General features: G+C 43.0%; 2 protein-coding genes across 6 annotated transcripts in view; one reads left to right on the top strand and one right to left on the bottom strand.

The window, feature by feature from the left end:
• Positions 1 to 18,053, top strand: part of CPSF7 (cleavage and polyadenylation specific factor 7) — a 22,094-nt gene extending 4,041 nt beyond the window's left edge. For 2 of the 3 annotated variants that reach the window (XM_032489544.1, XM_032489545.1), the window contains exons 3-10: positions 2,487 to 2,705; positions 3,571 to 3,674; positions 4,057 to 4,229; positions 7,093 to 7,507; positions 8,008 to 8,126; positions 10,464 to 10,632; positions 11,266 to 11,433; positions 16,020 to 18,053. In XM_032489544.1, coding sequence (XP_032345435.1) covers positions 2,487 to 2,705; positions 3,571 to 3,674; positions 4,057 to 4,229; positions 7,093 to 7,507; positions 8,008 to 8,126; positions 10,464 to 10,632; positions 11,266 to 11,428 — 1,362 coding nt within the window. In that variant the 3' untranslated portion in view covers positions 11,429 to 11,433; positions 16,020 to 18,053. The remainder of the gene's footprint in view (positions 1 to 2,486; positions 2,706 to 3,570; positions 3,675 to 4,056; positions 4,230 to 7,092; positions 7,508 to 8,007; positions 8,127 to 10,463; positions 10,633 to 11,265; positions 11,434 to 16,019) is intronic. The other variant, XM_032489546.1, reaches the window with a different exon arrangement.
• TMEM216 (transmembrane protein 216) overlaps positions 1 to 25,142 on the bottom strand; it is a 27,231-nt gene extending 2,089 nt beyond the window's left edge. The window contains exons 1-5 of one of the 3 annotated variants that reach the window (XM_006173175.2): positions 24,784 to 24,838; positions 24,135 to 24,236; positions 23,468 to 23,560; positions 21,777 to 21,978; positions 20,927 to 21,513 (exon numbers count right to left, since the gene is read on the bottom strand). In XM_006173175.2, coding sequence (XP_006173237.1) covers positions 21,498 to 21,513; positions 21,777 to 21,978; positions 23,468 to 23,513 — 264 coding nt within the window. In that variant the 5' untranslated portion in view covers positions 23,514 to 23,560; positions 24,135 to 24,236; positions 24,784 to 24,838 and the 3' untranslated portion in view covers positions 20,927 to 21,497. Of the gene's footprint in view, positions 1 to 20,926; positions 21,514 to 21,776; positions 21,979 to 23,467; positions 23,561 to 24,134; positions 24,237 to 24,783 lie in introns of those variants that run through there. The other 2 variants (XM_006173173.2, XM_032489552.1) reach the window with 2 other exon arrangements.

The raw sequence follows: 25,142 nt of genomic DNA, 5'->3' as shown, positions 1-25,142 counted from the left end.
ACACATCTCTGAATCACAGATACTGCAGGGAAGGAATCCCAATTTGGTTTCACTGATAATCCAAGATGATGTTTCCTTATTCCCTTTAAGTTCCATTTCACAATCCTTGATTTATTAAAAAAAAAAAAAAATAAGACACGTAGTGTGAGGTAGTGCTAAGCAGATTAGAGCATTGGGGAGAATCTAGTGATTTCTGAATCCTTTCTCTACCTTGAAACACAAGGGTAAATCATACCTAGTATGTGAATAAATAAATTCTAGAATTAGGATTGTTTGAGACGTAAGGCTGTGGAATATTTTACACACAAAATGTCGAATTATTAACCCCAGCTCTCTTCACCTTTTTAATTTATTATCCACCCTGTGCTCTCCAATGTTAGCTTCTCCCCATTTTTCACATCCTTTTTTATGCAAGGTCCTTATTTATAGGTTTGACTGCCTAAAAATAGTCTTCCTGTGCTTATTTGCCTCACTGATTCCTTTTCATGCTTTTAAGTTACAGAGGTAACTTAGAACTTTTTTAGAGAAAAAGTTTTCTCTCTTTTGCCATTCTCTTTTTGATACTTTTACCAGGTTCAGACTCCTCTCTTGTGGGGTTTCTTAGAGTATTTGTAATATTTGAAGCTATTTACATGGCTCAGGAAATAGAATCCTTTCCCCCTCGTTACCAGAACAGTCCAGTAGTATTATCTTGGTGTGCGTGTTCTTCCGTTGTACTCCAGATAAAGGATTGTTTTCAAAAGTTTCTAATGGTATGTAGGTCTAAGATTGCATTTTGCAGTGAGCCTCTCCTCTAGTCTCACTTCAGAATAAGTATTTCTTGTGATGGTATTGAAAGGAGAAAGTTACTGGAGCTTCCTGTCCTGAGTTGCATTAGGGGAAATGATTCTCTTTCTTCAGGAAACTAAACAAGTTACCTAATACAGGTTCTTTTTTTTACTCGCTTAATGTAGGCTCTTCCTTTCTTCCCTTTTTCAGAAGACAGCAATGACGTAAATGAGTCGTAGTTTCCCTAAAACACTCTGAACTTCTCCCTGTCTCTCATTTTGACAGTATTATCTTTAGCACTGCTTGGATGTTTTAGAATGTTACCTGAAAAAATACTTTTCTGACTCTTAACAAAAACCCCTGAGATAATGATATTGCAAACTTTGAAACATTAAGATCCCTCAATAGTAGTTCTTCTGGTTTTAGGATATTTGATATAAATGTTAGTTTGGGCTGCTATAGCAAAATACCAAACATTGTGGGTGGCTTATAGATAACAGATTTATTTCTTGCAATTCTGGAAGGTGTAAGGCTGAGATCAGGTTTGAGTTCTGGTGAGCAGCTTCTTCCGCTTGCCAGCTGCCAACTTGTATCCTCACGTGATGGAGAGCAGAGCAGAGCAGACAAGCTCTCTTGACTGATGAGCGTGTTAATCCCTTTCATGGGCTCTACCCTCAAGACTTCCAGAGGCCCCACTTCTACTACCATCACATCGGGGAGTAGAGTTTTAACATGTGCATTTTGGGGAGGAGGGACACAAACATTCAGTCCATAACGGTAATATATCACATAGGCAAAAAATATATTTCACCTGTCTTCCAGAGTACACGTTCATATTGTAAATGTTTACTGTAACGCTGCTTATGATATAGGTGCTAGTCCTGTTTCCTGACCCTTATATTTTAGAGAACTTTCATTGTTTTTGTGTATCATTGAACATCTCTGGTATTGCTTGAAGATTATTCATATAAATGTCATGGTAATGTATTGAATCTACATGTCATTTGAGAACTAGAGCTTATAAGGGAAAATCCCTCAGTTATTCCCTTCCCTTTCACTTTATTTTTTATTTTATATTTTTATAGTATTTATATATTACTACATTTTCTGTTTCTTTGATGGTTAATACAAAGGTGGGGTTATGTGCTTGAAGTTTTAGAGCATCCCTAAGTCATTTATGTAAATCAAATAGTTTAAACCAGTAACTCCCATTCTTTTTTGCATTTTGGTTCCCACTTTAACATGTTTTTCTCCTGCTTTCTATTTCTAAATAAAAATGTTCTGTTTCTTAACTAAATAGAATGGTAAGTTTTGTGTAAGTCTTGATTTTGAAAATAGCATAAGCTGTTGAAAATAGATTTTCATTAGTGTATCTTAGATGTGATCTTGAGAAGCTGGCCTCATTGATAGTAGTAGCAGATGCTGTATTCTTGGTTTGCTTGTTTAATTATCATGTACCTTTTGAGTCTCACAGTTGATTAAAGCTAGAAACACTGCAGACTACTAACAGGGTCTTGGGAGGAACACCTACATAAGCATAATTAAGTATTAAAATTGTTTTAAGTGGGAAAGTTTTTCTTATCTGGTTTCCTGGAGTAGAACAAGGAAGTTTTGTAGTTTTATGAAATATTTGACCATGGATTATAAAAGTAAATTAAGCTAGAATGAACAAAATGAAAGGTTTTCAAATGCACCTTTGCCAACCCCTCATCTCTTAGGACCCAGAGTTCAACAATACAGATCAGATTGACCTGTATGATGACGTGTTGACAGCCACCTCACAGCCCTCAGATGACAGAAGCAGCAGTACTGAGCCACCTCCTCCTGTTCGCCAGGAGCCATCTCCCAAGCCCAATAACAAGACCCCTGCAATTCTGTACACCTACAGTGGTCTGCGTAACAGACGAGCTGCTGTCTATGTGGGCAGCTTCTCCTGGGTGAGCATGGGTAACTAAAAAAGCTTATGGGTGGGCTGGAGGGAGAGCACTGGGAGGTAATGGCATTTTCAAAAACCACTGTTGCACTGTTTTGTGCTCTGATGGGGCTGGATTTCTTTTTCCTGGGATCAGGTTGGATTGATCTCTGAAAGAGAACTATCCTGAGGACGTACTGGTGCCGAAGAAAGCAATGATTAAGTGGGTAGTTGCTTTTTCTGCCATCTTGTTACCGCCCCTGACTCTGGGGCTTTATGTCTACCAGGGTCATCTGTGGGATGAGATTTCAGAGTGAACACCTTGAACTCATGGTGGTCATTAGATGGTTCTGTGATAATGATGGGTGAGAGGGATCAAAGACCTTGGTAGCTCTAGTACACTCAGGGTAGGTGGTGACTGTTGTTCTGCAAAAGTTACTATGTGACATGTTTTGGGGCGGTGGTGGGAGGCGATTTTTTCAAATTAAATGTATATACTGAGGGGGAAGTTGCTGACAGTGGTCAACTCTAGCCTGTCAGATCTACAGTTAAAGGCTGCTAGTAATCAGTGTTTGAACTGATGACCAGCCAGCCCAAATGGCAATCAAAGTTAAAATAGATTTTAATCCTCTTAGTCTCTGAAGATGGGGATTGGGGCAGGGGTGGGTGGTTTTGGAATTCTGTATGGGTGAGGACAATAGGAAAAGCCTGCACCAATTGAAATTTTGGTGGCCTTCTGGGTTTCCTGTGGGAGGTCATGGTTGTGACTAGAATCCTAGCATTGGGGGAAGGGTTTGGAACATTCTGGGGCTGGGGGAAGGGTTTGGAACATTCTGGGGCAGGGGGTGTAGCTCTTGACATTTCTTCCTTTTCCATCTTGCCGGCCCCAGTGGACCACAGACCAGCAGCTGATCCAGGTTATTCGCTCTATAGGAGTCTATGATGTGGTGGAGTTGAAATTTGCAGAGAATCGAGCAAATGGCCAGTCCAAAGGGTGAGGTCTGGATTTGAGAAGCCCCTGTTAGTTTGTAACCATTGGGATAACAGATGTGTACTGTTACTTGGGTTCTGTAATTTAATCCCTCCCACCCCTGGCCCAGTTTACTGCCTTGGTTTTGGTAAACTACCTTAGAATGGGGACCTAGCTGCAATGTAGGGGAACATCCATCCATTGAAGGGCAGAGAAAACTGGTTTCTAATTCCAAATAAATAGAAAAATTTTATGCTGACACCTTTTTGTTGTTGGTAGTTTTGTGTTTAATATTAGCAAGATATCCTTTGCTTTACCAATTTTCACAAAAAATGAAAGGGAATTTCTGTGTTCCTCTCTTGGTTGTCTAGTAGATCTCACTCATTTAAAATTTTTCTTCCTCAAGGTATGCTGAGGTGGTGGTTGCCTCTGAAAACTCTGTCCACAAATTGTTGGAACTTCTGCCAGGAAAAGTTCTTAATGGAGAAAAAGTGGACGTGAGGCCGGCCACCCGGCAGAACCTGTCACAGTTTGAGGCACAGGCTCGGAAACGTGAGTGCGTCCGAGTCCCAAGAGGGGGTACGTGGAGACAATCTGTATGAAGTGGGGGAAGTTTGTGGGTTTGTTTTCTGTGGTGTAGGCTTGGCCTACAATGTGGAGGGGTTTGGGGAGGGTGGTGGTGATTATGGGTCGCAGCGTGGCAGTAGGTAAGCCAAAAAAATGAGGCTTGTGTACAAGAAAGAAAGAGCACTATGCTGGGAGTCAGGTAGGTTCAGGTTACAGTTCGATTCTGCCACTAACTCATTGTGTGACCTTGGGCAAGGTGCTTTACTATTTAGGGCCTACTTCCCTACTGGAACTAGACATACAATGTATAAAGTTCCCATCAGCTCTAAACTATGTCTCTGTCTGAAAAAAATCAGTGTAGAGTGAATGGGCTTAATTGTAAGACATGCTTCTCTATAAGGTATTAAGAAGCAACCATCCTAAAATACAAGTATGGTACATAAAGATGGCTGTAATCTTATAAACATACATTGGAAGGATGTTCTGTAAGGAATCGACCAAAAGGAGTGCTGGAGAGTAAGAATTTAACAGTGTTTCTCCAGCATTGTCCAGGGGAATGGGTACCCTCTCGATTACCTGCTATTTCAGTCTGCTTGGCAAATGTTTGCTGTTAGTAAATAAAGTTGCATCATACTGCCTTACCCTGAGATAGTATCTCTTAGGCTCACCTTACTCCCTTTATTCTGACTCTGCTCACCAAGCCGCCTTCTGATACTAATTTGGTTTCCCAACTAGGCTCTCCTACTGGGAAGAGAATGCGCTGACCAGCCGACACAAGTATTCCGGTCTGCTTGGCAGTTATATTTCTCATTGTAAATTAATAAATTGGCATTCTGATTTATGAATCAGTCTCTTGTGAGTTTGGATAGCGTGAATCAATCTCCTAGAGTCCAGTCACCCCTGGGTGAACTATTAAATTCAAGTTTCTGAACCTTCAAAACCTGAGGACCAGCCTTGGACTGTCCTGACCTTACAAGGTGCAGCTGCCCTACTAAGCCCTGCCTGAAACAGACAACTGCTGTTACTTTTCTTTTACTACAGTGGAGGGATGGCAAAGTTTGATCACCCACATTCTGTCACTGCTTAGGTCTTACTCTCAAAATAGTGCCTTGTATTGATTGGGAAGTCCACTGGGACCTTGTATAGATTGATTGAAATATGGCCACTTAACTCTTGCGTAGGAAAAGCTATGTTCTTATAACTAGATTGAAAGCCTAGACGGATGTATTGTGAACTCCTATTGCTCTGGGTTAGAAGGCACACGCTTTTCTTCCCTGATAACCTGAATTTTCGAAGTCCATTCTGTTTCAGAGTCTTTCTGTGATTCAGCCCTCTTTCGATTTTCTTAAAGATGCATAATTTCACAGCTGCACTGTTGATAACAGTCCTAGCACCACAAGGCTATTTACTCCTCAGTGTTACCTTTCTTTACCGAAAGTGAAGAAAGGTGGTGACTGAGTGGTGTTTTTCTGCTCTGTTGTGTTGATGGACTCTGTTAATTCACTAACTTGTTGGCTTAGTCTGCTGAAAAATGGTTACTGTTCTTGGGATTTGTAGTAATAGACACAAAAAGAACCCTGGCAGATGTGGGAACAGTAGCTGGGAAAGTGGCTAACTTACAGAGGATCACACTTGCTAACAACTTTCTTCACTTTGAGAGAACTCATGGAAGAAGCAAGTTGCCATGTGTTTGAGACATGAAAAAAGAGAATGCTCTGATAGGCACTGGGATAGACTGTATTAGAGAAACCAAGGTGGTTGCCAAGGGAATTAATTCCACCTTTTGCTTTAATCAGGAGTTAGACTTTACTAACAAGTTTTTGTGTAAGGAGCTCTCTTCTTTCTCTTCACACTTGTCTGCTAATGGCATCTCTACCTCTAAGACCCCAAGGCCACGTGATCACATTCTTCTGTGGGAGTCCATGTTAACCAGGCTTAGACTATTAAATTGGAAAAAGAGAACAAGTTTAACTAAGAGACTTGACAGTGTCAGAGTCCTGTTTCCAGCTGTATACAAACATGTTTTGAGCACCTGTTGTGCACAACACCGTATCAGCATGCTAAGAAGATGTTCCTGATAGGCTGCCCTGTGAGGTAGAGGGTTTGGGGCCACTAAAATGTAGTGGGAGTTTCCCAGGTTTGAGGCATGTTTGTACCAAGCTTTTGCTAGGAGTCCCTGATGTCAGCTGCGTGCCATCTGCTCATTCTGTGCGCAGATCTTTTCTTGGCTTTTCTCCCATTTTCTCTCATTTAACCTCCAGTCTTCTGTTCTTTGTTCTGTGTCTCTTCCCCATCCCAGTTACCAGTTTTGGCATGTGTATGGAAGAAGTGTTGTCCATCCCCTGCCCTTTCCTGTCTTCCCCCAAATTCCCTGGCCAAAGTGCCATGGCAAAGAGAAAATTTCAAGTGTATAGCAGGATAAGGAAGGTCAACTACTAGTAGTCTAAGGAGAGAGTCCCTGAACTCTTTACTAGGCAACATGAGATTTCAGATCAGTTTGAGTTCAGCTGAACAGTAATGAGCATACTTCAACAGTCATTTTTTTTCATGGGCTGTTAGGATCATTCTGCATTTAAAAATGTAAAAGCAAATCTAAGGATAATTTAAGTGTGAAGCAGTAAGAGTTCTGGTAAAGCGCATTCTTTGACATACAGAATTTTGAGTGATATTGCTTTCTGTGTTTGTGTCTTAACTAAGTTGCCTCTGACTTTTTTGTCTGAGGCCAAAGGGAAAACAGTAGATGATTTTACCTTCTTTCTCAGCTACCTGTCACCTTCCTCAGTAAGGTGTCAGATGACTCTTGCTGAAGGATGAGCTGGTCCTGTAGTTATGTTTAAAGCTTGGGCAGTAACAGTGATTGTGTTTTGCTTCATAGGAATACCTCCACGGGCCCACTCCAGGGATTCTAGTGATTCTGCTGATGGACGGGCCACACCCTCTGAGAACCTTGTACCCTCATCTGCCCGTGTGGATAAGCCTCCCAGTGTGCTGCCCTACTTCAATCGCCCTCCTTCAGCCCTTCCCCTCATGGGTCTGCCCCCACCCCCAATTCCACCCCCACCACCTCTCTCCTCAAGCTTTGGGGTCCCTCCTCCTCCTCCTGGCATCCACTACCAGCATCTCATGCCCCCTCCTCCTCGATTACCTCCTCATCTGGCTGTACCTCCCCCTGGGGCCATCCCACCTGCCCTTCACCTCAATCCAGCCTTCTTCCCCCCACCAAACGCCACAGTGGGGCCTCCACCAGATACTTACATGAAGGCCTCAGCACCCTATAACCACCACGGCAGGTAAGGACTATCTTGTTCCTTTCAGATCTGAGCCAGGCATAGTAGGGTAGACAGTGTGTTAAGCACTTTGTTCTCCCTGAGGAAGTAACTGAGCACTGAATTCTTGTGTTTCTCCTTGTGGAAACTCTGTTGTCATAGTATTGAGTCCTGGGAAATAGTTAACTATTAGAGAATGTTTTTGTGTGGTGTTTTGTTTGTATCTTACCTCTCGACTCAAACCATGTCCTTCATATCCCTTTTAGGCGATCAGTTAAATTGAGTGCTCTGTCACTGTTAGGAATGCTATGAATGTCTAGCACTATTGGGTCATGCCAAAATTACAAAATTATTTGACATAAATCCTATCTTTGAAGAGAGCATGAACACATAAAACATGTGAACAGGCTGGGAACCATTTAAGACATTATTCAGGACAGCATAATTAAATAACATGGTATTCTAGAGTATGGTAAAATTAATAAGGGGTGTGGGCAATCAGGAATGGTATTATTTCTGTGCAGCCGAGATTCGGGCCCTCCGCCCTCTACAGTGAGTGAAGCAGAATTTGAAGAGATCATGAAGCGGAACAGGGCAATTTCCAGCAGTGCCATTTCCAAAGCGGTATCTGGAGCCAGTGCAGGTAACTCATCCTTACCTTTGCTGCCTTCTCCTTACCTTTAGTTTTCCCACTGTTCTGTTATTTCCATTGGCAAGAAGTTCAACAAGATAAAGTTGGAGCACTGGTAGATTCTCAAGAGTGGCACATTTTGAAAAGCAATACATAACCTGATTTCTTAGCTTTTGGGAAGCTCCTCTGGTGCTATTTATTTAGCCTGTGTCTAGACCTGCCCCATCAAAACCAACTTAGTGCCTAGAATATAAGTAACTTAATATTATCTCATTGTGGTGTTGTAGAGTGAAATTCCTGCCTCATGGAGATCTTGATTTTCATGGTTGATCAGTGGATCTAGTATCTATGTAGTGAGTCCAATGCCAAGTGTTGACCCTGGGTTTTTAGGACTGATGCCTCAACTAGATGATGGTTTGATGTGGAATCTGATTACATTTGGGGATCGAGGCAGAGCTGGTGGCCTCTGTGTAGCCTGTCCTAGGAAGAGACAAGTCTATCGGGTGTCATAACTTGCCCTCCTGTCAGTAGTAACTGGGCAGAACCAGAAGCCATGTCTTTGAGAGCCATGGGCACAGAATCTTTAGTTCCTAAGAGAAGAGAATATAGGAAGTTTCTGGGTTCTGGTCTAAGTTTCACATCGTAACACTAATTATACTCCCTGTGAGTTTCCCACATGAATGTAGATGTAGATTGTCAGATCTTCTAAGAAGTAAGTTATTTCCATTATCATTCATTTTCTATAATTTCTCATCTTTGGCTTCAGAATCTGAATCCAAAATAGATTAAAGACAAAAAGTATATATATTCTTTCTTTTTTCCCTGTCAGAAACCTTCACTAACATCTGAGTAAATCTCTTTAAATTAAAAAGTAATCTAGGGGAAGGGTATAGCTTGAGTGGTAGAGCGCATGCTTAGCACGCATGAGGTCCTGGGTTCAGTCCCCAGTACCTCCTCTGAAAATAAGAAAGTCTAATTACCCCCCCCAATAAAATAATTAAATAATACATTAATAAATAAATGAATTTAAAAAAAATCTATGCTCACTGTAGCAAGTCAGATATAAAGAAAACAATCATTGTTCTTCCATCAGTTCCTTCACATTGAGATGATCAGTAGCTTAATCTCTGTCTCCCTTTGTTTTGGTCTCATTCCAGTCATTCAAACCACAAATATTTATTGAATGCTTACAAAATAGGCAAAAATTCCCTACCCTGGTAGAGCCAAAATCCTAGTGTACTTATCGCAGTTCCTCCATAGTTTCTGTTCTGTTGCCTTGCACAGAGGAAGCTGCTAGTCCTCGTTATCACTGGACCCATCTGGTTTCATGTTTTCCTTGTACTATCTTGTCCTTAATACTCTTGAAAAGCAAGAAAAACTTTAATTTGGAAAAGCATTCTGCAAGTACCCATTCCTGCCACTGTCCTTGAGCCCCAAGCATTGCTCAGATGTGAGGAATGGAGGAGCTAGTTCTTGATGGCAGCATAATTAAAAATATGTTTGTGTGTATATACACACCCAACATACATGTTTTAGATATATAATACTTGAATGTATACACATATCTGGTTATAGATTTAAAATACTTCAGACATATAAATATGCAGCGTTAATTAATGAAAGGCCTCTATACAAGAACCATCAATAAGACCACCTTGTACAATTTGATGTCTAGCTTCCAGATTTTTCTTGTGCATATAACAACATATATACAGTTCTGATTGTTTTTACAGAAATGGAATACTGTCTTGCAGCTTTTAAAAAAAGTATTCTGAATATGTTATATCAACTAATACCTAACATTTATTGAGGCCTTACTGTGTGCCTGGCACTGTGCTAAGCGCTTTCACCTGGATTGCTTTGTTTACATACAGATTTACCTCATGCTTTTTTAACAACTATGTAGTATTCTGTAGAACCAGTGTTCTATAATTTATGTACTCAAACCCTATCGAAGGAGCTTTTAAGTTGTTTGTGATTCCTTAATACAACAAATGACACTGAGACAAACGTTGTTTATACATACTTGAGAACAGAAATAGAAAAGTTTTAGAATTGCTGGGTCAAAAAGTATGCACATTGTTTATTTTAATGGATGCTGTCAGATAGCCCTCAGGCAGTGCTGTGCTGGTTATACATCCACTAGCAGTACCTGAGAGCATCAGTCTGATTCCAGACTGTTGGAATATAGGTGCCATATGTTTTATACCTGCCACTTCTGCCTCATCCATTTTACCGTGGTTTTGTGGGACAGCTAGTTACCCTTGGTTTTTGTCCTAAGTTCTCCTTTTTGTCAGTTAGTTTACTGCCTCTGCTCATCCTTGGCCTTTCCCATCCATCCCCTGTCAGGGGATTACAGTGACGCCATTGAGACGCTGCTCACAGCCATTGCTGTTATCAAACAGTCCCGGGTCGCCAATGATGAGCGTTGCCGTGTCCTCATCTCCTCTCTTAAGGACTGTCTTCATGGCATTGAAGCCAAGTCTTACAGTGTGGGTGCCAGCGGGAGCTCGTCCAGGTGAGTTGATTACTTCGGTGGCCAGCCAGCCCTGAGCAGCACTCTTCCAGGGATTGGCAGGGGGAGGAAAGGAGCCCAGGGTATCTGGCAAGGACCTGGCTGAAAGAGCAGACCTAGCCCTCATGTCTTTAAGGGGAAGAAATTAATCAAACATTTACATTAATAAATGTTGTAATGTCTGGAATCTTTTGGGTGAGGCAGTGGTTCCTATTTAGAAAAAAAGACAGACTGGTGTAGTTTGTGGGCTTTGGAGCCGTACATGCTCAGATTTGAATCTCAGTTCTGCTCCTAACCACCTGTATGACTTTGAGTTTGAAAGTTACTCAGCTTTCCAAGCCTCATTTTTAAAAAGGGGACAATGGTAGTTCTTACAGACCTGTTGTAAAGATTAGGTTAGATAATGCATGTAAAGCTCTTAGCACTGTGCCTGATACATTAGTAAGATCTCAACAAATTTAATTGTTACTGTTTTTCCAAAAAGACTAGTCCTCAGGGAGCTTTAACATCCTCAGACAGTGGGCCCATGATAGAATAGAAGAAAGCTTTAGACAAATACTAGAAAATACCAAAACCCAATACTCTTGGAAAGAAGAGGGAGGTCCTCTGAGTGAGGCTGAAGGATCTTTCTAATAGGAAAAGACATCGGTCCAGAGAGAGGTCACCTAGCCGGTCCCGGGAGAGCAGCAGGAGGCACCGAGACCTGCTTCATAACGAAGATCGGCATGATGATTATTTCCAAGAAAGGAACCGAGAGCACGAGAGACACCGGGATAGAGAACGGGACCGGCACCACTGAGAAAGGTGGGACAGAGCCCGACTGCTGGCTGGTGGATAATCTCTAAGGAAAGAAACAGTAAAGATTTCTCTCTCTCCTTATAGAGCAAGTAAAGGGGACGGGAGGACTTGGTTATGAAAAATTCAGGAGGGCAGATTTTCTGCTTGTTTCTGAGGAGTCTCACCCTGAGATGGACCTGAGATTAAGCTATTTTTGCTTGTTTTTTGACTGCCTTAACCTTATATCCTAGACGACATGGTGTAGTGGCAAAGAACACAGTGTCGGCAGGTAGATGCCAGAGTGTGAATCCCAGCTCCTCCAGCCACACTACTTTCTGTTCCTCAGTTTCCTCATTTGTAAATGAAGACAATAAAGCAACTGTCTTACTGGATTGCTGAGTATTTAGTGAGCTAGTCCATATAGAGCATTTAGCACTCATAGTACCTGTCACATAGTAAGTTCTCAATAAATGATAGCTATTGTTATTATCATTGTTATATTTTAACCCCTCCAAACTTTCAAATGAAAAAATGGGAAAATTGATCAAGACAGAAAAGTAAGATCATCGCCTACGTGCAAGGTTTCAAGGTGCAGCACTAATGATTTTAAGAATTAATATCTATTAGAGTTTGAAAGTCAAGATACTTCAGTCAGAGAGGAGAAAGCTGATCTGAAAAAAAATTACCTTTAGAGCTTGAGCATCGATGTGGAGGATAATTCAGTGGCAGGATATATTTGTTTTGGAAGAACTTAGTGACAGCAATTTTTTTTTTAATGAAGCAAAACAAAAGCAGGAGAATTGAGGGTGGGGAACTATATTAACCGAAGTAATTTAAAAGTTGAGTTAGGCTTGACTGGATCTAGGGGCTCCAGCTCTGTTACTTTCATTCTCAGACAGGCTCCAGGTTATATCCCACCAGCTTGGCAATCCCAACTGAAGACAAGCTTCCAGCAGAGATTGTTTCTAGTATATAAGCAAGCAGGAGCAGTTGTTGACTGTTTCTGTGGAGATCTTTAAAACTAATCTAGACACTGGCTAAGATGATCTGTTTGTGGTTCCTGAAGGTTATTGCATGATCCCAGCTGACTGTGGGGTCTCTTCTCAATTTTGTAGTTTCATATCAAGTGCATTAGGAAAATGTTCTTGGTTTTTGGCTGAGCTGGTGGTCTGAAGTAATGGTAATTGAGGAGGGTGAAGAGAAGGAATAGTTGTGTTTGGTATCTGTGAGGTGGATAGATGGATGACTGGATGAAAAAGAGATAAGAAACCCTCCCCACTTCCTATGGGTGCCTGTAGTTCACAGGCAATAGCTGGACTGTAAACAGTTGAAAAACTGTGGTATTTTGCCTAGTGACAACCTACTAACAAACAAGAGAAGGAGTCTTGTTATGTTCAGCTACTGACTGCTACTTTGTTGTTTGGCATTATCTTTTGTTAACTTAAGTGGAATTGTTGCGGGGAATTCTTTTTGTTCTATGGAAAGCAGGTAAGTGGGAAAATGAAAAGTTAACAGGTTTTTACCTGCCTCCCTTCTCTGTTCTTAAACCACTCATTTATTCCACAAAGTCTTGGAGTGCTTGACATCACAGAAATCTAAGATACCCCTCAGAAAATCAGCAGTTAGGCTGTGGAATTTCTAGATTTTGCAATAGGCTGAGTTTGGGGAGGTGCCCATATATCCTCCAGAAGAGCAGACTCCGAGAGAGGTGGAGCCCACAGACAGCTTTGGTCTGATTCAGTCTTAGGGAGGGGGTAGAAAAGGTCTTTTGATCGGTCTCACCCCTTCTGTCCCAGGAGCAGTGTTTCCGTCCTCTTGTTTGAACTAGCACAGTTGCTGGTGTTGCTTGTGGGTTTGGCATCAGTCACTCCCTCCCTCATCCTGCAGCCTATCATGTGTGTCCTTTGGCGCTGAGATAAGAGTGACCAGGGAGGTACTGCTTAGTTTGTGCAAAGCATGAATTACAGTCTCTGGAGCCACACTCAGCTTAGTAGTCAGAACATGTAACTGCAAAATAAAGAAAAAAAAAACAAAACCCCCCCAAAAAACACAAAAAAAGTTTTTAAAAGAATAAAAAATTGGAAAAAACAAAAGAAAACAAAAACAAAAAAAATTTTTTTAATTAAGAAAAAAAAAAACCAAAGAAAAAACCCAAACAAAACATAAAAGAACATGTAGCTGCATGTCACTATTCCTGGTGACTTTGCTCCTAACAGCCTTTTGACAGAGAAATTGTGGGATCCACTGACCATTAGTACTTTGAGGATTGAGGATCTGAACCTGAGGCTTTAGCTGTTATCTTGCTTCATTTTTTCCATCTGTAAAATGGAATTGTGTTTTCCATTATGAGTGTGATTCAAGTTGGATAACTGAAAAGTCCTATAACCCAGTAGTTTCCAGAAAACAGTCGTTTGGCTGGTGCTGGCCTATGACAAGTTAGTAAGATTAACTTTTGAGGCAGGTTTTCTAATTCCCCATTTTTCCTGGTCACCCCTTAGATATGTTGGTTATGCTATGTGGATAATTAGTCCAAAAGAACTGAGCCTGACACCCAAAAAATAGCAATTTCTCACATTCTCTTCTGGGGACTCTTAATTCCATCTGTAGTTAGCAAGTTGTGACTTAGGAGTATTTCATGTTGGGGAGGTGATGCCTGGGCCTCATTTACCTTGAGAACTTTGCAGGCTTTGTGTATACCTTTTTGCTAGAAAAATAATAGTACTTATATTGTATAGACAGGTTTTCCCTGAGAGCAAAGATGTGTTCCATCTAGAGGCAGCAGCCTTTATCCAATCCTTGCTCAGGATGGGCTCCACCTCTGGGGCCTACAGTGTGATTGACCCATTTTGGTTCCTGTCTACATTCAGACATTACTACTAAAATGGAGCCATTAACCTCCGACAATTGGGTGCTGTTCAGCTTGAACAACATAGAGGAGGGGAGCTGACCTCTGTGTAGTTGAAGATCGAGTATAACTTTACAGTCAGCCCTCCGTTTCTACGGATCCACATCCACAGATTCAACCAACCTCCTGTTTATTGGGGGAAAAAAATCTGCATGTAAGTGGACTAGTGCAGTTCAAACCCATATTGTTGAAGGCTCAATTGTAGTTTACTTCTGATGCACTAATTATCCTCGTGAGTCTTGTTTTGTAGGAACAGTTCCCAAATTACATCTCTTGTGGTATATGTGTGTATGCTTTGGAATTCGAGGATATTCTTGGGTAGTCAGTGGCTTTGACTTACTGTAGTTGTAGGCTATTGTCTCATTATTTTAGGACATTATTCTGCTTGAAATATAGTCATTGTCACCTCATTCTTATCCTTCTGGTCCAATGAAAACTGAGCATTCTGTTCAATTTTGATCTAATGCAAAGCTTCAGAAACCCAAATGGTGTGATTTTAAGTTTGCTTTATAGAAAATGAGACAGATACCTGCCTGCATAGGTGTTTAGAGAAGTCAGAGGCCATGACAGATTCTGAGGATCCCAAGCTGAAATAGTGCTATTGCGGAATGTAGAAGGATCAGGTGTCTCTTGGATAGCTCCTCTAGGTTACAGAAATACATACATTGAGGGTGAGCACTTATGTGTAGGCTATGTTGTCAGTTTGGGCATTAGTAGAAATCGTAAGCCTGAGTTTAATCCTTTTTCCTTTTCACTATCAGTTCTGTTCTATGTGGTAAGATTGACCAGACCACTCTCTGCAGATTGATACTACAACACTGGAACAAGGGCTGAGTGTGCTAGACACCTTAAGTTTGGTCGAGATGTGACAAGTGGCTTAATAGTGCTTTACTGTTCAGCAGAAATTCTTGACTGCACTTTTAGGTTTCTTGGATGGTGACTACTGATTATTTTCTTTTATTTCTGTGCTCTGCTTTCTGTTCTGGCCTGGCCAGATCACTGCTGATTAGTGTTAGTATGCTTCTTGGTCCCTGACCCACAGCTGTCATCTGGAGAAAAACTTAAAATCTCTTGAGTTTTTGTACAACTTGGAACATCTCTAGCTCTGTGTGTGTGTGCGTGCATGCTTCTTTAAAAGAAAGTAAGTTTAGGAGTTTTCCTGTGTTAAGTACATGCTCCTTGCTAGAACCTCTTGGGTGTTTGGGGGTTAATGGATTTGGTTATGTACACATTTGTTTTCTTACCATTGTACCTCCCATTTCCAGATTTTTCCCCTTCCCCTAAGGTAAGCTACGACTTGCTCAGAATAGATACTCTGAAACAGTATTTAAATTCACCATGCTCCTTTATAGCAACTTCTCTTGAAATGTAGTAGTTTCCATACTTTTCCAGCCAAAGTCTCTTCAGACTGCTTTGAGACTTCATTGTCTCTTTTTTCCCCTAACGTTAAAGTAAGATGTCACTCCTTTTTCCTCTGTTCACTGTAGCTTCTCCTCCGACCATTTCCTCACTACTCGCAGTGCCAGACACTCCCAGACAGTTCTGCTGTCTTTTACTTTCCCAGGCTTGCATTCTCTCTTTCTCCATCCCCTCTTTCTTATGTTGTAGCTTTAGAAAATGCCAGTATAATTTATATAAGCCCTTGTTAATCAGAAAGTAACCTCTAACTTGTGTTTTCTTTCTTCTCTTCTGATGTTCTCATTTGCAGGAGTCTGGTTGGAAGCAGATGTTTTTTTAATGGACTTGCATCTCCTCACCTTGATCAGGACTAAAGGACGGAGGCCGCTCCACCCCTTCCCCTTCCTCCAAGCCCCTAACCCCTTGCAGACACCCAGGGAATACCCTCTGCCCTACAGGATTGAAGATTGCCTGGCAGCCCTCCCAGTCCCACTCCTTTTTGCCAGGGGAAAGAACCTAAAGACTTCATGTGGTTGGGAGGGTGGCAGACAGGAGGAAACCATGTCCAGGTCCCTGGTCTCCATAGAGAATGGTGCTTTGTCCAAGGAAACGTATGAGTTTCTGATTCTCCAGCAGTTCAGTGGTGAGGTTGATGGGAAGACATCCTTCCCATAGAAAATGGATCCTTCCTGTGGGATCTAGGAGAGTGACTGGGTGTGCCAAAATATGCCCAGGGTCCTGCCCTCAGCACTAGGTATGATGGGGCCAAGAGGGTCCAGACCCCTTGCTAACATACCACTTCTTTGTTTAACTCCTTTATCTTCTTCCCAGCCCTTTGAGGAGGGACCATGAGGACAGAAATTACCTTATGAAAAGCTTCTGTTCTTGCTTTTCCCTCTTACATATTGATGGTTTGTTTCCCTGACCTCCCAGAGGGCTAAACCCTTTTAACTCCTTGCTGCCCAGCCTCTTCAGTGGACTTCCCGAGCAGGGAAGCCTCATGAGGTTGCTTTCTGGTGGGGAGTCTGGCAGAACCAATTACTATCCTCTACTGCTTGTTGCTCAGTTGCCTCATACAATAACCAGCTCCACTAGGTGTTCCCTTTCCCTGGGGCTTTTCCATTTCACAGGTGGAGCCCTTCCCCCAAGAAGGCTGCTTCCTTGTTTTAGAGGAAGGTACTGCCATTGGGAGTTGGGGACATCAGACCTCAGCAGTGAAGAACCCTTGTGAAGTTCTAGGAGTGGGGAAGGAGGCAAGTTGGGCAGGATATGGCCTACTTCCATAGGCTTTTCTTTTTTCAGGTTTGATGTGAGCATGGCTTGCATCCTCCAGGTACATACTTTTACTTATTGTGGGATAACCTGGCACTAGTAGGTAAAGTCACAAATTTGGTATTTTTCCACCTTTTGACTATTGATTTAATAGCTCCCCTCGCTCTGCCTGGAGGTACTTGCTGCCTCCGATAAGGAGCAAGGAAGAAGTGGAGCCTAATTTGAATGAGCTCAGCTCAGAGTTCTAAGGACCACCACTTGGGGGCCATTTTCTACACAGGCAAATGGAATTGCTTTTCCTATAACATCCAGACTGTGATGTGGTTGCTGCTGAAGGAAGAAGCAGCAACAGGGTCCTGCAGTACCCATGGGGTGATGGATGCTACTTCTGCATGCATCTATAGGGCACATGACATCTAACATGAGAAGAGACGTGGCATGTGAGACATAGGGTCACTGGAGACCCTTCTGGCTCAGAGGGGAGAGACTTAGTTGGACCGAACCCTTCCTCTGTTCCCTGCACGTTTCTGACATAGCCCTCAGTCACTGAGGGAGTCCCCCCCAGGGTTGGAGAGGCACATTCCCTTGGGACAGAGGCTACAGGTTTGTAGCTTTTTTCCCCCTGTCCCCCAACCCCATCCCCACCTCCACTTCAGAATATGGCACCCTGCCTAGCCGGCCAAGTGTTAAGTGATGTGCTTATCCTCAAGAGCAGCTCCGGGTGTCTTTTTAATGTAGAGAAAACCAAGTAAGGTGACAGTTTAAGGAGAAAAATATATATAGAATACCAGAAAAGCCGTTTACCCGGAGAATTTTTTTCTCCCCATTTTTGTTTTGTTTTTACTCAATGACACAATTTTTAGTTTTATTTCCTGATAGCAAAAGGAAAAAAAACCCAACCCTCAAAAAGGCCAAGGCCCCGTCCCCCTGTTGTCGGTGATTTGTTTGTCTTTCTGATAGGTTGAAAATTGTGTAATAAACTTGATGACGCTGTCAATCTTTTATACTGCATTGTATTTTTTTTCCTTTTGTAACAAAATATTTTTAAATAATAAATGGGGTGTGAGCTGTTTCATGGATTCTGCATTGAATAGATTTGTTGAGGTGTCTGGGACATGGGCAGGGGCTGATGTAGAGGCTTTGGGAGGGGAGTGAAACCCAAGTTCTCAGCTGGAATTGCACATTGGGCATGTAGTTGCGTGTGGTACACCTCCTAGGGGACCTCTTGTGCAAACCTTTGGAGGTGCCCCTTGAGGCTTAGCCTTTTTCCTTAGCCATCTAAACAGCCTAGTTAAAGAAGAATTCCAAGTCATCCTTTATCCTTAAAGATTCCTAAGACTTATTCTCAGAATAAATGTCCTACCTTGTACAGTTTAGCTCCAATGTGTCACCTAGTTCAGAAAGGGAAGAACCTGCCCTTTGGCGTTAAGATGTGCTTACTAGTGCCTGCTTCCGCCATGTGTCTAACTGAATAAGCAGCATAACCGCAGTCTCTTTTTCATCTGTAAGATGGAAGTGCTGTTCTGCCCACCACACAGAGATGTTTTAAGAACCAGATAACAAATGTGAGCATGTTATGTAAACTGAATTGCTATCTAAGTATGAGGAAATACAGATTAGAAAGCTTATGTTGTGGAGTAATCCTTGGGATTCCAGAAAGCTGGCTTTTAAAAAAGCAAGGTGAACAAGAGGCAAGTAACAATAAAAAGTCAGAGACCAGGTGATATGTAATATGTTACTGGGACCAGTAAAGGCTAGATCAATCAGTGTAAAAACAAGTAACCCTGGGGGTCTATGACGTGAAATGAAGGAAAGTTGGAGTGCCTCTCAGAACGTAAACCAGTGTTCTCAAGCTGAGTTCCGTGGTCTGCATCACACTCATGTGCCGTGCTTGCTGAAATGCCTTCCTGTGCTGCATCAGTCTCTGAAGTCTAGAAACCTACTTTTTATGCCCCAGATGACTTATGTAACTGAAGTGTGAGGACTGCTAGTTTAGAGAAGCAGATACAATCTTCAGTTTCTTCTAGGGGCTACCACGGTGGTATAGAAAGGGAATGAATGACCTTTGGGTCACCTCTAGGTTCAAATCCCAGTTTACTATTTAAGCTGAATGCCCAGTACCCAAATCGACTGATATCCAAGTCTTTCCGCCTCACAGGGTTGTTGTATGGACTAAATATACTCTGCCAGGCAATGACTGAATATTAGTCTCCTACAAGTTGCTGTCACAGCATAGAACCAGAAATCTGAATCTGTGTGTCCTAAGTGCTTCCTGAACTGAGCCAAGACTTCAGCCCTAGAGACGGCTGCTGCAGTCACTTGACAGTTCTAGGCATGAATATGGATACCTGAGCAGGGCTCTGCCACTCCTGTGACCAGGGCTGCTCTGCTCTCCACTGTCCCAGAATATTGGTCCTTCAGGTCTGTATGGGGCATAGTGGCTTCCCTTGACGCTACAGTGACTACAGCCTCTGACACATTAACACTGAAAGACTAGCTGCGCCGATTCCCGTCCTCCACTGCCTCAGTTTCCGTTGTATGACGTTCTACTCTGGTGTGACTAACTGCATCCACACAGGTGTCTCCAACAAGCATCAGGAAGAATGAACACTTAAAAAGCCGTGCACGGGAAACAATGCACTAAGCTTTCAGATAACCATAAAATAAATCAGAGGACTTTCTCATCCTAATCCTATCCCCATTTTCAACCGTTCATTCTCATGTGGTATCTGTTGAGGAATGGAACTTCCTTGATCCAGACTGAGACACACAAGACCAGGTTTCTAACCAGTTAGTAACCAGTTGTGTGATGCTTGGCTTTATTTCCTCATCTCTAAATCTGCAAAGTAGGGGTTAGATTTAAGTTGATCTCTAAAGTCCCTTTGAATATAAGCCACCTCTAAACTTCCAACTGAGCCTTCCATTCTGTGTTGCTGGAGGGTGACCTTAACCTATGAAATAAATGGAATAGGGAGGCCATGGAGAAAGAGTTCCTCTGCAGTTTGATGTCAGCAATTTCTTCAAAGCAGGGCTAGACAAAAAAGCACTGTGAGAAGCAGCAGAATATCAAGGTAGTAGTGGGATACGTGACTGAAGGGTCAGGGAAGTTCCTATCGGATTTTTTGTTACTGCTTCATGCTTGGTTAGATCTGTCTGCTATAGTTTCTGGATGGACCCAAAAAGCAGCTGGGAGACAAGGACACAGAAAGGATAGGAAACAAGAAAAAGCATCAGTGCTTTGGATGGTGGAGACCTTCATAGGGATGAGAATGCGCCTGATCACAGGAAATAAGCAGTTAAAAATCAACATGAAATGCTTAAAGGCCAATTACTTTTTACTTTGAGTAAGAGCAGATATTCTTGGATTTATCTGACAGTAGAGGGGCCATATGGATCAAAGTTTCCTAAAGTGGATTCTGTCATGGCTCCTGGTGGCTTCTTGGGGCTAAAAAAAATGGCCTCTACTATGCAAGATGAGAAAGTTTCAGATAGTTACTTGGAAAAGGGAACGACACACTCACCTAGGGCACCATTTCTCCAGCTTAAATAATAAAAGTATGTGTTCCTTTTACGTGAACTTGAAATTTTAAAACAAATGACCAAAAAATATTGGTAAGTTTAGAGTATGCTTCTTCCAATTACTCATGCCTCACTCTGGAAAGGTGACAATTATCTCTAAGAGTAATGAGAGACAAGATGCTGGCTTTGGGGCAGAGGTGACAAGTACAAGCAGTCAGGATGACAGACCTGAGGAAGATACAGAAGTTGGCAGTGACTTTAGGGATTGAGGCTGGAGCTGCAGGAAGAAACTCAGTGGGACACCTTCATCGCTGTCCACATTGGATCACTAAGCACAGCTGAGAACACACTGCTGGGATAGTCTCCACCCTCTCCTGGAGTGGACGAAATTCTAGGGGCAGGTGCCGTAAGGAAAAGGCTACAACCCCCACAAAGGAAAATATGTATTTATTATAAAATAATGTTTGTTTCATGACGAGAGTAGAAAAATAACACTACAAGCTACTAAAAAAGTTCTGGAGCTCAGTCTCTGAGAAGTGGGATAAGAGGCTTTTGCATCGCCCTGGGAGCGCACCGTCCTGAGGCGTGGTGTGCTTGTGTGGGACACACGTGGCACAGCACACACAGGGAGTGCGTGGCTCAGGTCCTGCCAGAAGCCCAAGGCGCCTACACAGTCCACATAAGATGCTCTGGCCACGATGATCAAAGAGAAGAACTTGAGGTCAGAAGGGAACTGGTTCTGAGAAGGGCCAAGATGGGCACAGCCTTGCCCCTCCCTATACTGAAGTGTAGAAGAGTCTCTTAGGCTGACGGTCCTGGTTTGGAAGATGGTGCCCAGTGGCCTTATGTTCATTTGTTGCCCAAATGTCTGTGCTGAGGAAAAGCTGCAACCTTTCCCAGGACACCACTGACCCACCATTTCTCACTGGTCTGGCTAAAGTACCAGATGTATGTGTGGCCTCAGCCAGTGAGGGCTGCTGGCTGAAATTTCTGTACTTCAAATCCTGTCCATACTGATGGCAGAAAGGAAAAAACAAAATGTTAAAAGACCAGTGGAAGAGAGCAGCTGGCCCGAACTGTTCTATATTCCAAGACTTGTGGCCCCAAAGCACAAGGAGAATACCTTCCCTAAGTAACTATCTACCCTAAATGGGAAAGGCAGTCCCAGAGACACCCTTTTCCCCTCCAGACCCCTCAGGCTTTAGAACAATGAATCCCTCCCTGGGATGGGAACCCAACCTTTAGGTGACAGGAAATGATCCCTAAACAGAAGTACCTGGAAAAAGCAGCCATGGTGAGCACCTCAAGCAGCAGCTCTGAGCCACAGAAGAAGAGCAAGATGCCGTTCATGATGGCTTCCAGGCGGAGCACGTAGGTCTGCAGCAGCAGGTAATAGGAGGCCATCATGGCAGATGGGAAGGCCAAGGCCACACTAATACCAAGTGGCATCTTTCGTTGGCAGAGGTTTCCCTTTGTACCTGTCAGACACAGGCCATGGAGTCACCTCCAAGTGGCCTGCTTTCTTTGGCCTCAGCGGAAAGAGGGGTGGGATGGGATGAACTGGCAAGTAGAGAAAAATGGTCCTGAATAGGGATGTGCAGATTTATAAACGGGGTCCCACAGCATTAAAAACTAGATGCTTTGGAACAGCTGTAGGTTTGGAGTTACTGAAAGGTCCTGCTTCCAGTCTGACTCCCAGTCAGGGAACAATGGGATCTTTATTTAAGGAAAATATTTTAAATTATAAAAATAATATATAATGATTAGAAACTTTTCAGCTAATACAGAAACTAAGATCTCGTGACTCACCTCCTAGAGATAGCCTATGATGTATACTGTTTCAGACTTTTTTTATGTGTATAGTCACATATTACTAATTATTATAAAAATAGAATCATACTCTGCATACTGTTTTGCAACTTACTTAACCATTTAACATAATTAGACATCTTTCTATGCGTAACTACTTTACTCTTTTTTAATGGCGATGAACAGTTTCATTGACTCAAGATCATAATTTATTTAACTAACCCTGTTTTGATAGATGTTTAGGTTGTTTCTAATGTTTTGATGTTACAATATACATGGCAATAAACATTCTCACACAGATATCTTTGTGTGTCTGTCCAAGTGTTTGTGTTTTTCAACCTGTTTTTAGAAGTGAAATTGTTAGGTCTAAGAATATGAATTTTATATGATAAAACTATTAGCAAAAAGGTTATATTAATTTATATTGCTAGAGAGTGTGGGAATATAAATACCCACAAGAGTGTGGGACCAGAGAGACCTGTTCCTCACAGCCATTCGAATACTGGGTATTTGGAAATATTTTTAATCTGATGGGTGAAAATGTTACCTTGTTTTCAATGTGCTTTTTATTAGTGAGTTCGGGCATTTTATCATGTTTATTGGTCCTTTGTAATTATCCTTATGTGAATTGCCCTTTAGTGTCCCTTGTTAATTTTTAAAAGCAGGTTGTCTTTTTCTTAGCGATTTATGTGAGCCTCCTTTTTCCTTTGTTACATATGTTCAAATTGTTTGTTTTCCTCAGTGTGTGTTTTAACACTGTTTTCAGGGATGAGATATTCTAATTAATAAGGGATGGCTCTGTATTTCTGGGGACATAAAACCTCTCCCAGAGAAATCCTCATTCAGAGGAGTGGAGGGAATCTCAGTTCCCAGCAACCAGTGAGAGGAACCAGGCACTCCTGTAGCAGTTAGACAACTGGGAAGGAATTATCTAATATCTAAAGCCACTTGCCCAGCTCCGACCCCACAGAGCAACAGACAGGTAAATCTTGAAGCAAAATACGAAGCAGCTTGAAACTTCAGAGAGGAAGTAATGGGATATACCAGCAGATCCAGTCTCTTATTGTGAACCTAGGTTATGCACTTTTCCTTGTTAATCAAGTTACAGATAGCAGCTCATCTCAGAAGGAATGGAAATAGTCTCTGGACAACACTCACCAAAAAATAGTCGAATTACTTCAATCCCAAGATAAAGGAAGAGCATCACCACATCCAGTACTAGATTGGCTGTTGGATATGGTAGCAAGAGACCTGCCAATACAAAAGCCAGAAGTTGCACACAACGTATAACACCATGCACTCTCACACACTTGGAAATAAAGAGAACAGGAGTCGTATCAGCTTTCCATGAGCTACTTAGTGAGACACGGGCAGGATCTGTTAGCCTGCTGCAGGATTTGTTAACTCATGGTGCAGCTATGTCTGATTAGGGCAGGCTCATTACTATAGGGTTTTATTCCTAACTCCAAGAGTTTGGGGGGGGGAGCTCCACTCTCCACAGTTATCAGATGTACATCGGTACACAGGCTGCTGAATAGCTCCTGAGGGTCACCAATGGGCTTAAAGGAGTTCAGCCAAGTGAGGTGATGGAGGAGACTCAGAATGGAGAAACTCCACATTTCCCAAACTCAGATTTTTGCTGAGGGGCTTCCTGCTGAATCTTTCTCAAGGAAGCCATCTGATGAAGAGACTTCTCCCCTGCAGTGAAGAGGAGCTGCAGAGGGGCAGAGAAGAACGAAACCTAAGCAGATTTTGGTGGGAGTTGGCTCTGGGCTGAAGTGGGGAAAGTATGTGGGGGCAAGGGTAGTCAAACGCCAGACCTTACCTTTATACAAAAATATGAAGAGTTCCAGCAGGAAGTATGTAGCATAATACCACCCGTTCAGAAAGAACAGGATTTCCAGTGGGGTGGAGGACAACCTTTTACCTGAAAATAAGAGCACAGAGAAGAGAGACGGGCTGGAGAGCAGCTCAACCTCAGTTATTTGAATGGTTCTAACTTGGAGGAAACACGAGGTCGCAACTAGAGGAAAGAGCCACTTGGGGCACTTCTGATTGCTGATAATGAGGAGCGTGTGCGTGTACAGGGTGTGGAGGCGTCCCTTCCATCCCCTTCTTTCCAGATTCACCCTCAAACTCGACTCTTTCAGCTTCAGGGGTGAAAGTCAAGGCCCTCTAAAATCTAACCTCGTCACTATGTGGGAAGAGAACCGGGGCGCAGAGACCAGCACTGGCCTGAGATCACGCGGCAAATTCTAGCTGAGCTGGCTTAGAACAGGCCAGCCAAGGATTTGGGGGTATTTCGGAGACCCGCACCTCGAGACCTTCGGGCACTCAGGGTGGGTGAGGCAGCTAAACCCGGCTCTGGACAAGTGACGAGTGATGTCCCCCTAACACCCGAGAATGGAGGGTTTAGGCCGAACACTGGGAGAAAAGGGAGGGCCTGACGGGATCGGGACCAGCGACTCACACACCTCGAGAATCTCACCTCGCGGCGCCATCTTCAGTCCCCATGGAAACTGCAAACGCGGCTGCCGCCGCCCCCGGCCCAGCGAGGTGCTGCCGGAAGCTGGGGACGGACTGGCCCCGGATTCTGGCCCCTCTGCCTGCCGGCCGCACTCTATGGTTACCTGGCGCTGGGACAGGCTCGGTGCAGTCCGCGCGTGCGCGGGGTGGCGGACGTGGGACGCAAACGGCCTTTACTGGAGTTTCGGCCGCGGACCTACTGGCGAACAGTGGCCGCTCACGGAGCGCAGGACCCCGGGGGCGGAGGCAGCTCCCGAGCTTCCCCATCCAAGTTTACAACGAGTTGGCAAAAATGGCCAGTTGTGGT

The sequence above is a fragment of the Camelus ferus genome, chromosome 10, assembly GCF_009834535.1.
Source record: "Camelus ferus isolate YT-003-E chromosome 10, BCGSAC_Cfer_1.0, whole genome shotgun sequence".
NCBI lineage: Eukaryota > Metazoa > Chordata > Mammalia > Artiodactyla > Camelidae > Camelus > Camelus ferus.
Note: the sequence above shows the minus strand (reverse complement) of the source record. Positions and strands in the feature narration are given on the sequence as shown.